At 31.2% G+C, this 12705-nt stretch overlaps 1 protein-coding gene across 1 annotated transcript; it reads left to right on the top strand.

Moving 5' to 3' along the window:
• Nucleotides 1-1492: 1492 nt before the first annotated feature.
• Nucleotides 1493-10412, top strand: LOC122516258 (putative inorganic phosphate cotransporter). The gene is made up of 4 exons (XM_043633934.1): nt 1493-1896; nt 8445-8668; nt 8886-9783; nt 9914-10412. The coding sequence occupies exons 1-4, from the start codon at nt 1872-1874 to the stop codon at nt 10249-10251; spliced, it is 1485 nt and encodes a 494-aa protein (XP_043489869.1). The 5' UTR covers nt 1493-1871; the 3' UTR covers nt 10252-10412.
• The last annotated feature ends 2293 nt before the right edge of the window (nt 10413-12705 follow it).

Here is a 12705-nt window from a genome sequence, read left to right on the forward strand (position 1 = left end):
AATATATGTGCTGTGTGTGTGGTATATGTGTATTGTATTATATATACAATACAATACCGGTTCACCTAGATCGATCAAATCTTTTTATCAATCATTTATTTTATAGGTAGAACTCGTTACTTTGATATTTCACAAGATGTCGATATAATTGCATTGTAGATATTGATGTAATTCAGAACAAGAGTAATAGAAACAAAAAAGAATATAAATATGATAACGTTGAAGAGTTTCAAATAGTATAGTTAATTATAAACAATATAAAAATTCTAGATATCGATATTGTCCACTTAATTTCTTTTACCCGATAGTAACTAAGTTTACTTTTATAAAACGTTTAATCAAAGTAACGAATAATAATCTCATCGTTCGAAGATTAACAAGTGTATATATATATTACATAATTTTTATATATATATATATATATATTAATAGAGAATGGATTTCTTTGCTCGATCATCTCTAATTTTAAGTAGAGATGTGGCATGAGTGAATAAAAGAGAAAATTTTCCTGAGTTGAAAAATTTATCTCTTATATTTTTCCTTTTTATTCTTTATTTCTTTTTCCCTGGTTCTCTAAATACATACACACATATACATGCACGAATATCTTCAACTATGTTTTTATGTGTACATGCAAAAACCTTATACGCGATTAAAACAATTTTTCCCGAGTTATTGACTTTCAAAATTTTTATTCAACGATGCTTACATTTTTTTTTATTTATTTATGTATTTTGTGTTAATTAAATTAGTTGTACTGGGGTAAACGTGTCAGGAAAATTAATATGGAATTGAAAATAAAATCATTTATTGTTTTCTCGAGAACGTGAAAGAAAATAAAGAAAAGAAATATGAAAGGAAATTATGACAGCTCAATATTTGGATAATAACTAAAAGAATTATGAAAAGAAAATTTGAAACAACAAAATATATTGTCTGGTTTTAGGTGGTAATATGTTATTAACGTCATTTACTTTTGAATCGATTGACGTTTTCAAGATTATTTCAAGTTCAACTTTAGTTCTTTTTTACAAAAAATGTATCTGACACATTTTTAAAAGCAACAATAAGCAAAACAAACGAATTGAATTCGGAGCACATATTTGTCACCCACACACACGCGTGTTCTTTTTATTAATATTATAAAATTATAATTTTTAAACTTTGTCTATAATCGTCCATTTTGTTTTTTACGCAATATGAATTGGATTGACAGGTTTCTTAATCCTTTAGAGAATTAGTTTCTTCATCTTCTTGTGATTGGTTAACGATGATTCTCAGTTGTGGTCGTCGAATCGGTTGTCAGTTTCACCGAGAGTTCGAATAAAACGTTTAGGTATTAAAAGTGGCGAGGATAAAGAGTATATACTTGCCTTATCGCCGGTTTGTTCTCCTCTCTCTTTCTTGGTTTAAGCGCGCTTAATGGCTCCCCATTTATAAAGCGAATTTGCGCTGGATACCGATTCAGTCGATCGAAAGGCGCGTACGACGACGAGGGCCGATCGACTCTAATCGGACGAGTAACGAGCCACCACCTGTTTAATATTTCGTCTTCACGAGTTTTCTTTTTTTTTTCTCTTTCTGTTTCCCTCATTTTCTCCTTTTTTCTGATTATACGAGAAAATTGTCCTATCGGTGTTTTTATTGAAAGAGAAAAGGGGATCGTATTAATTGAAAAATATCGAAGAGGGATCGTCGACTAATTCGTGTCGTGAAGAAACAGCAGGGTGGTTGGTGCTCACCGTAAACATACACACATATAAATATAAATATATGTACATAGATTGACTTGAAAACATAGCGAAAGAGGAAGAACGAGTAAAAGGAAAAATCGGTCATTGTAGTGGACACGAATCTGGAACGATATCAAGATGCTGTCTGCTTGGAAAGTGTGCTGTAAGTTAATCTATAGAGAAGTTTACCAACATGTATGTATACGTACACCCAACACATATGTATACTTTTACGTTTTCAAATCTTTCGTGGAAACTGGACATGCTTCGTCGACGTTGTTTCCTTTCGCCATTGTCACAAACCTTTAACTGGCCAACACAAGTTTTTAATGTTCGTTCGTTGATTCGTGTTAACATGTACAATACACAGATTGTTATTGTTTTATTTCATTTTTTTTCATAACTGTTACTTAACTATGTTAATTTCAAAATCGTTACGATCGATCTTTCATGTTTCATGTGCGTTTAGCTTGGAATTTATTTTTATTTCCTTTTTTTTTTTTATGTTTTTTACTCATTTACTTTGTTTGTTTTTATTATATAATTTCACGAGAGATTGGAATATAATAGATTAAAAACGATAATCACGCACACACGATTAACCTACGCCAGTTTCTTTTTTTTTTTCGATAGGATAAAAAATTTAAAAAAAAGAACGATATGAATCGGTAGCATTCGTCATTGATAAAAAAACATGATATTCTCTTCTATCCTTATCGGTAACACTTGGGGTTGATCTAATACAATATCATAGTGCTTCGAGAATTCCTTAGTCCAAAGATCTTATGTTAGATGTTGTAGGACAAGAGATAAGAAATTAATTTTTGCTTTTCTCGGTAGGATTAAGAAATATACGGATTTTCCTAATTAATCGTTGTTAAACTTTGTCATATTTCATTCTCGGTAATTTTCGTGCTTCCTTTTTTCTTTACTATCATCTGTATAATTCAATTAATAAATATTTTCTTTTTTTTTCGCGTTACGGGACATCGAGATCGATTTGAAACGCGATCTATTATTCGTATCACAATTACTTAAGACAAAATATTTCTCAGAATCAACATTATAGTTAAAATAAATAATCATATTACAATAAGGAAAATAAGATGTGGTTAAGATTAGCAATAATTCATAAAGAATAACTGAAAAATAAGACAACAGGATAAACGTACGAACAGAAAGAAAAGCAAACAAAATTCATTTACGAAAAATTAAAATTTTTTCCTCGTAAAAAACTTGACGATTCGTCCCGTCCGATGGAAGACAAATTAATTTAAAAACAGTAAGTTTGCATAAAAGGAAAAGAAGAAGAAAAAAATCAAAACAAAAAAGTCATGACGTCATATGAAAGTGAAACTGTACGATATGTAAAGACATAAGTAAGTAGTAGTAAATACACACATACATACACACAAGATTGTATGTGTAGAAACTCACGACTCCTTTGGAATTTTGTGAACGTCCAACGAACGAACGAACGAACGAACGTGCCTTCTAGCTTTGAAAACTCGCGACATGTTTTACGTAAACGACCAATCGATCAACTCGATTAGTCTGTTCGATAATAATGCACGAAGGTGCAGCTTCCTATAATCGTGAAAGATCATTTAAACTGGAGGAACAATGATCAAGTCAAATCACGTTTGTATGTAATTGGGTTTAGTTGAATGTAAGAATGATAATTATGTGTCCATGTATGTGTGTGAGAATATAAGAATAAACATACATGTATGGAAGACACGGTGTATCTGTGTTATTCAAAAAATGTCTACTTTTGTAATTTAGTAAATGCATATATCACATTCAATCGAAACGATTACTATGATATCATTATTTCTCTCGTTTTTTTTCTTTTTTTTTTTTTTCTTTACGTAATTGCATCGATAGTCTCATTCCATTAGTTTAGTTTCTAATTATCATTTAATTCGATCGTTAAATTCTTCTATTGTTGTATAATAGGTCTTTTCTTTTTTTTTATTTTTTAATTAAGAAGCGTGGAAAAATTGGATGAAAATTTGGACAACCTTGATCTCATTCTTATCTTGTTCGTGTAAATTATTGTTTCTTTTTGTTTTTTCTTTTCTTTATCTTGGCTCGGTCTGCTTTTTATAAAGGGGTTCATTACTTGCTTTTAATATCTGTGTTAATGCGATCGTTTTAATTTCTTACTTATGATAATACCTCTCGTCTCTATTAAGATTTGGAAAAATTTGATAACATTTGTCAACTTTGGTGTCATTTTTTTCATTCACAATTTATACTTTGTTCTTGTAATTGCCTCTTTCTTGTTCTCTTCTGTTTAAGGAAGTGGAGAAATGTGATAAAACGTTGCAACTTCTATTGAATTCCTTTTTCAAAATTGTAATCATGTGAATTATTTATGTTGATTTTGTTATTTTTCAAAAAGGTTAACACGATATTTTATTTAATCTATTTTCCTCTTTCTCTCCCTATTTTCTTGCTCGTTTGCTATAGTAATCGGTTATTAAAAAGACGGAAATCGTCGTCTACAGTGACAGAAAATTACAGGAATTAAGTATCTTGCGCTCGAATGATTCGCTCTCCTCTAGTTATCTCTTTTTCTCTTTCTCTCTTTATTTATCTATTTTGTATCCTTTCTTTTCCTCCCTTTTTTCGCATTAAATTTGTATACAAACAATTGTTACGGATTTATTTCAATTCCTCATCTGTATATTTCGGAATTCCCTTTTTCACGAGATAAGATAAAACGATCGTTAATATTTATATCTATCTATAAATCTTTGAAGTGTATTTAAGTATATATTTTTTTTATATATATATACAAAAGTAAGACACAAAAGAAGAAAATGAATAAAGAAAAAAAGCAAAAGAAAAGAAACAAATAAGAATAATACAAATAGTACAACATATGTACATACATACGATCTTATCAAGCATAAATATTATAATAACTTATGAGACATTGTTTTATCTCATCTATCATGTATCGTAAATCAAAAAAGATAATAAATATGCAATATGTATATAGAACTTTGAAAGAATTCGATTAGATGTCGAATTGACAAATGAAGAGAAATCGATCGATCTCTTCGATCAAAAGATCGCAATAGATACTTGAAAGATTAAAATAGGATGATCGAGGTGATCGATCGAGTCAAGAGATTAAGAAAAAAATGAAAAAAAAAAAAGAAAAGGAAAGAAAATTTGTTTAATTAAAACTATAGCCGTAAATATAATTACTTAAATTGTATATTAAAATGCGTATATAAAAATGCAAGTGAAAAATCCTTTTTATTTTTAATAAATTATGTCCTTATTGTTATAAATATTATTATATATACGAGTTATACATGTAGATGTTTATTATCTTTCGATATTAGGACGAAGAAACGCTATCATAATCTGCATATCTTTCTGACTTATTCGCGTAATTGTTCGTAATTAAATAAATCACAATCAACCAAGCGAACGTGATTTTATGCGAATTCATAGTATATATGATTAAAATATACGAAGTAGAAGGAAGATGAAAAAAGAATAATGAAATAAAGAGAAACATGATAAGAACAAAAATTGTACAGTAACGAGAAGGAGTATCAAAGAGTGACGTATCATCGTTGAGTGTCTTTTTAGAATTTAAAAATTAGAAAAAAATCAAATCACAGACAGAGATAGAAAAAAATATGTTTCAAAAAAATTAAAATAAGAATATCAAAGAAGTGATGTATCATTGTTCAGTATCTCTTTTTAATTAAAACTTGAGAATTACAGAGATAAGAATAGAAAGAAAAAGAGAGAGAGAGAGAGATAAATATAAATCGTAATTATGACAGTGAATTAATCGTAAGTCAAAAAATCGGAAATATTCATTTTATGATTTATTTCATATTAAAATTACTTATATTACAAAATTAATCACGAAATAAATTTGTAAAATTTGTAGACTTATTGTTAGTCGTCCACTGTCATAATTATCGGCACAAATAAGTGCCAAAAAAGAAAAAGAATTAAAATAAAAATAGAAGAATGACGTATAATTGTGGGGAGAACCGTCTTTTTTTAATTATTACAATTAGAGAGAGAGAGAGAGAGAGACAGACAGAATAAAGGGGTAGAATTCCAACAAACATGTCGAAAAAATCAAAAGAAACAGAATGAAAATAAAAGAAGTAAAGGTTCCATGTAATTCTAATTAAAATTAGAAAAATACAGAGAGAGAGAGAGAGAGAGAGAGAGAGAGAGAGAGAAAGAAATATGTCATTGGATTGAACGGGAATCGACATGCCGATTAATGGAATATGGAAAATGCTCTAGAAACCTTCCTCCTCTCGTTTCTTCTTCCACTTCCTAATCGAGTGGAACTTTCAAAAGTGGATCGTAGAAAATAAGCGATTTCTAAGCGTAACTTGTAATTCCAAGACGGCCATTTCCTCAAGTAGGTGTAAAAAAAGAGATCTACGATATAACGACTACAACGACTTTGACGATTTTCTTGCCAATTTTTACGACTTTACAATTCGTTCCGTTCTACATATGTAAATACTGAATTATCTACTACGTATGTAAATTCTTTACTATATTTATATACTTACACACACACACACACATATATAAAAATTACACATAAACGTATGCACGTAGGCATTTAAATTTTATACACACGAATTCACTTACTTTTATACACATTTCTAATTATATCTAACGTACATATGTATGAATTTAAATTTTACACACATAAATAGATTTACTTTTAGACACGTGTTACATTATACATAACACGCACGCGTGTGTGTGTATGTGTGTTTATATGTAGGTATGTGTAGATATGAAATCCGTCGTTTGTCATTTACAAGAAGAGCTCAAAATGTTTATTCTTAAGAAGAGAGACCTTGATGATAATACTCGTCCATAAAAATGACAGGTATCTATAGAATTGTTATATCGTTGTATACGAAAAAATAGAAAGAGAGAGAGGGAGATATAATAATAATAGTAGATCAAAAAATGTAACGCGATAGTTATATAATCATTTCGTATTAAATTGATTACACGTAGGAATATGTGCGAGAGGAAGACTCTTGCTCAATAATTTTGTTTTGATAAGACTTTTCTCTCTCTCTCTCTCCCTCTCTTTCTCTCTTTCTGCCACTTTTTCTATCTCTTTTCGTTTCTCTGCGTTGTGTAAAGAATCAGCGATGTCTTACATTCCATGATCGTTATAACGAGTTACCTTTCCATTCGAGAAAAAGAGTGGAGGAAATTGCCTATGCAAAATTAAAAAAAAAAGTGTTACGTGTTGGAACTTTTCGAAGTGATTTATTTTATTTGATTATTTTCTCTTGTTATTTTTATTTCTCCGAAGAACGAAGCAAACTTTGCACTATGACTAACCAATTTCTCTCTCTCTCTCCTTATTTATTTTGTCTTTATATTTGTAATTTTTGTTTGTATTATATTTCATGCAGAATTCTTCGTAATTAATCTTACGCAGATTTTATTATTCCGACAATTCATTCTAATCGCGACACACATTATTATTTATTTCGTCGAAATAAAAGGATAGAAGTATTTATTATAAAAAAATGTTTACCCTTTAAGATAAATAACAAGGCATTTTAATCGACAGATTAAATTCTTGGCCGGTCAGAGAATGAATTTCATTATATTTCAATGAAATAATTTATACTCCGGAGAGTTTAACGAAGGTTGACTTTTATAAAAATGTTCGGTTCTTGGACCCTTTCTCCTTTTATATCGATAATTCGCCTTCTCTCTCTCTCTCTCTCCTCCTTCTATCCTGATTAAATCTAACGTTAAATCAAACGCTAATTGCAATTCCCTTTGCGCAAAGTTTACCTCGACCTCGACTCGACCCTCGTTTTCCAGTTCCTGCTTTCCTTTCGACGTAACGATCGACTTTGTCGCAAGGAGCAAGTTAATGCATTTGTACGAGACCTTCTATCGATCTCTTGACTTTGTATTCGTATCTGCATCTGTCTGTGTGTGTGTGTGTGTGTGTGTCTTGTTAAATCGTAGATCGTGCTTTAGAGTTGAACGGAAGTTTGTCGATCGTGATTGACATGCCATCCTCGTATCAGGGTGGATGTACTTCTAAGGGACATTTCCTTCGAATTTTGATGTCTCTTTGGTCTCATCGTGTTACCTCGACTTATTAATACTCAATAATTCTACCTTTTAACGTCGATCATTCTCATTTTCTTGAATTAATGAATATTTGTATTCTAAGAGATATTTAGAAATAATAATACTGACAAATGGTTACAATTAATTAGAAATGATTAAATGTTGTTCTATATCAGGACAGATATCTCATGCCATTAAAAACATTAATTGATGTAATAAGGAAGTCGGAAATAAATAGTGAATAGATGTCGAGGATTTTCCGATTTACTACCGTACAATTATATCATGGTCAATCATTTTACATTAAAAAAAAATCAAATATAAATAAAAATATAAACAAGATCTCAATAGCCTCGATCGCTGATATTTTATTCACACATACACACGCGCGCAAACACGCACACACCCGAATGCATACGAAGATACACGTGTCTGTTAGTCAAAACGCTAGAAAGCAACGGTGAATGCAACGTTTGAAATTCTATGATCGAACGTTTCAAAAGCTATGTTGAATTCAAGTCACTAGATCGTGTTGTCGATACGATTTTAAATGCATTGAACGTGTTCCTTTTTTTTTGCTTTCAGGTGCGGGAGTACCGCAACGTTTGGTATTCGCTGTGATGGGCTTTCTTGCAGTCGTCAATGCCTATATCATGAGAGTATGCCTGTCGATCGCTTTGACGCAGATGGTTAAACCTAGTAATGGGACAAACCAAACCTCTCTCGACAATACTTGTTCTGCTTTCCAAGAAAATCACATCGTCGAGGAGAAACAATCTGGCACTTACGAATGGACTGAAGGCCAGCAGGTGAGCAAAGGCGATTGAACTATCGAGAATTTATACCAATAAAATTCTTTCTCTTTACTCTTCTTCAATATTTGTACTATTTCTAGTACCACATGTGTTTGCGAAAGATATCCAATTGGCAGTTAAACGTTTCATCGAAATCTTATTCATTTGTATTTAACTCGATTAACTTGTACACGAAGTACTTCATTTATTGTCCTCATTTTGTTATTTTCAGGGCACAATATTGTCTGCATTTTACTGGGGATATATAATAACTCATCTACCAGGTGGTCTTTTGGCTGAAAGATTCGGTGGAAAGTATTCACTCGGTCTAGGGATCCTTTCGACCGCAGTGATGACACTGTTAACACCGGTCGCAGTCGATTTCGGTGGAGCAACAGCTCTTATAATTTTACGTTTCTTGATGGGTCTCGGTGAAGGTACGACGTACCCTGCTTTGAACTCGATGTTAGCTCAATGGACACCTCCCGAAGAAAGGTCGAAGTTAGGCTCATTGGTATTCGCTGGTGCTTTGTTGGGTACAGTTTTCGGTACTTCCATTTCCGGTATCATTCTTGAAGATTCTTCAATTGGTTGGGCTGCCGTTTTCTATGTTTTTGGATTCATCGGTGTACTATGGTTCATCATGTGGACCATATTGTGTTATAACAATCCGGACGAACATCCGTTTATTTCCGAACGGGAATTGAAATATTTACATGATCGTATGAGCGCACATACTCACAAGAAACCACCATTGGTACCATGGCGACACATGTTTACGTCGATACCATTCTGGGCATTGGTAGCTGCCCAAGTTGGCCACGATTGGGGCTTCTTCACGATGGTCACTGATCTCCCAACGTACATGAACAACGTTATGAAGTTTTCGATCAAGGACAACGGTTATTTATCTTCCTTACCCTATCTGTGCATGTGGATTTCTAGTTTAATATCTTCCTGGTTAGCCGACAAGATGATTACAAGTGGATTTATGTCTCGTACAAATGTACGAAAACTTGGTACTACTATAGCCTCTATTGGACCAGGCGCTTTTCTTGTTGGAGCATCCTATGCGGAATGTGACAGGACCATTGTCGTCGTTATGTTTACCATCGGAATGACTCTAATGGGTATGTCCTATTTATTTATTATATTTTCGTAACTAACTCGTCACAATTTGCATTCCATACTTCTTGTTAAAAGTTCATTACGTAAATTTAAATACAATGCAATTAAAAAATCTTTACTTGCTTTCAACAGGTACTTTTTATCCTGGCATGAAAGTAAACGGACTTGACCTAAGTCCAAATTATTCCGGCTCCCTGATGGCTGTGGTTAATGGAATGGGTGCTTTAACCGGTATCATTACACCTTATATCGTAAGAGCGTTTACACCAAATGGCTTGATGACCGAGTGGCGACTAGTGTTCTGGGTCGTCTTCGGAGTCTTTGTCGTTACCAACTTAATTTTCGTACTTTATGCGAGCGGAGAGGTTCAATACTGGAATGATCCTGAATTTATTAGAAGGGATAAGGAAGAAAGGCGGCGTAAACATGATATTGAGAAACAAGAGAAAGCGGAAAAAATATCGTTGTAATTAGGGATATATGTGCAAGAAATTATTCTTCATTGAACATTATTTCGCGATTCTAAAATTAAATATTCTTTCCTTTTTCTTCTCTCTTCTTTTCAATTTTTTTTTTTAGACATTTTAATTTTAGCAAAAATAATTAGATCTCTACTCGTGCATCGCGTATTCTCAAGTATTCTCTTTTCTCTCTTTCTTTATATCTCGTTTTGTTCGAAACAAAGAATGTCAATCGAATTGATCGATTTTAGATCTCCTTGATTTGAGTACTTACGATTAAAACTTACATTAACATTTTTGATGTTAATAGTCACAAACGAATCTTTCGAAAAGTCCCCTGATTATCAGGATTAGATCCTAATCGGTATGTATTAAAAGTTCATTTCATAATTGATGATCTGAAGTTTCTTTCCAAAACATATCTCTATAAATTTTGTAACAGATTCAACAAATTTTTATTGCTGGTATCAAAGGAATAATCTTCCTTATGAAAAAGAATAATAAAGTAAAATCGATTATTTTCCTTATCGAGAGTCCGACAAAGGGAGACTGATAACACGACAAAGGTTTTACCGAACTGCTGAAAAATTGTAATATTTTGTTGATATATACTATAAATATATATTAGGTCATTAAGCATGAAACGTCCGATTGCTCCGATAACTTTCAATCCGAACTCGGATATTTCATAGTTAATGACGTAGTTAATATTTTTGTTTATATCGAATAACGGATATTTACACAGCGGATTACGTGTACTTTTGTTTAATGCGATAATAATATTATTAATTGGTGAGTTAGATAATCGTTAATTAATTACTAACTAAATTTTGACGACAGATCTAACGCATTAGATCGGTATATGTAATTTTATTAGATTATTAATTATGTATGTATATTAAATATATGCATACACATATAAATATCGTTCATAAGATCAGGGCTTCTCAAACTTTTCCTTCTAGCGATTTTCTTTATCCGAGCTAATATTTTCGCGACCCACAGTATAAACTCTATACTATTTTCTCTCTTGTTATCATAAAATCGTAGATATATTAAAAGTATGCTATTGCCAAGCTGGTATTTTTTTAATTTTCGATGGCTGCGCTTCCAAGAATTTTGTTAGTTATGCTCAAATTTTATAATTGTTTGGGAAACCCTGTATTAGAATACCGCCATAAATGAAAAATTGTGCAATCTATATATAGATTTATGCACACATGCAGATGTTAATTCGTAGTAAATTATTATCTTTTGTAGATACATTTATACGTCGATTCGAATTCTATTATATATGCGTCTAGTAATCTATGGAATAACATACTTTCACTGCGTTGTATTACGTGTTCCGCGTTTACCTGTCTTTCAATGCTCCTTCGAAATACTCCCACCGCGAATTTTGTTACCCAATCGATGACGACAACTTAGCAATGCAGAAAATTCGAGCTGCGAAATGCGATGACGTTGAACTTTTTTAGGCGGTATTCCAAATAACTTAGAAAGTTTATTTTTACTTAGCAATTACTTCTGCTTTCAATCTACTTAGAAATATAGAATAGAATTTTATTATAATATGATGACAATTAGAAAAGAAAATACGAAATCCCCATGTAAACTTTTTTAGGTGGTAGTCTAATTAGAGTATTTTTACACATTTTATCATTGTAAATATATATATAATAGAATCTATATATATATATATATATATATATATATAATACAGATAATTCCCCATGTAACACGGTATTTCTATAAAGTGGTTTTAGTCTGAATTAGGAGTAATCGTTGTCAAAACACAGTTTTATCATTTGTAAATATTATTATATATTATATTGATTAATTTTATTTGTAGATATTGTTAAATTCTGTTTTAATTAACAACCGTGTTATGAAAGAATTATCTGTATATACATAAATATATGTATGTGTACGTGTATAAATGACGGAAAAATTCAAAGTGCTTAAAAAACATTGAATTTTTCTCAAACTTGTAAATAAAAACACGCACGGTGATATTTTGTATAAGGCATCGAGTTAGAAAACTTTCCAAAACATAAAATAAATAAATAAACAACACGATCGGCATACAGACATTTTAAGACGAATTTATTCATTTTATTCAATTTCAGAATCTTTTGGATCAGCTAAACTGGATTTATTTTTTATTCTTTTTTATTTTGTTATTGTACGATTCAGTAACAAATTACAATCTATTACACAATTCACAAAATTCCTTTACTTAATGCTACTTTAAAACACGGCACTCAAAAGAAGCTTCAAATTAATTGATTTTTTAAGATAAAATTTAGATTGATTGTATATATCAAAAATCGATTCCGAAAAGATAATTTCCACAGTCGACATATATTTAATATAATGAATAACTTTAGGCAATTACATTTACTTGTACAATTTAATTTGTATCCATATTCTTTGCATTTTATTTTAACGTAAACAAAAGTA

Source organism: Polistes fuscatus, unplaced genomic scaffold (genome assembly GCF_010416935.1).
Source record: "Polistes fuscatus isolate 324 unplaced genomic scaffold, CU_Pfus_HIC Scaffold2, whole genome shotgun sequence".
NCBI classification, from domain to species: domain Eukaryota; kingdom Metazoa; phylum Arthropoda; class Insecta; order Hymenoptera; family Vespidae; genus Polistes; species Polistes fuscatus.

Bases quoted from the DNA above. Each gene is read 5' to 3' on its own strand.
- LOC122516258 (XM_043633934.1), top strand. From the start codon at position 1,872: ATGCTGTCTGCTTGGAAAGTGTGCT. The intron at 8,669-8,885 runs GTGAGCAAAGGC...TGTTATTTTCAG, and splicing joins AATGGACTGAAGGCCAGCAG to GGCACAATATTGTCTGCATT. The intron at 9,784-9,913 runs GTATGTCCTATT...TGCTTTCAACAG, and splicing joins CATCGGAATGACTCTAATGG to GTACTTTTTATCCTGGCATG.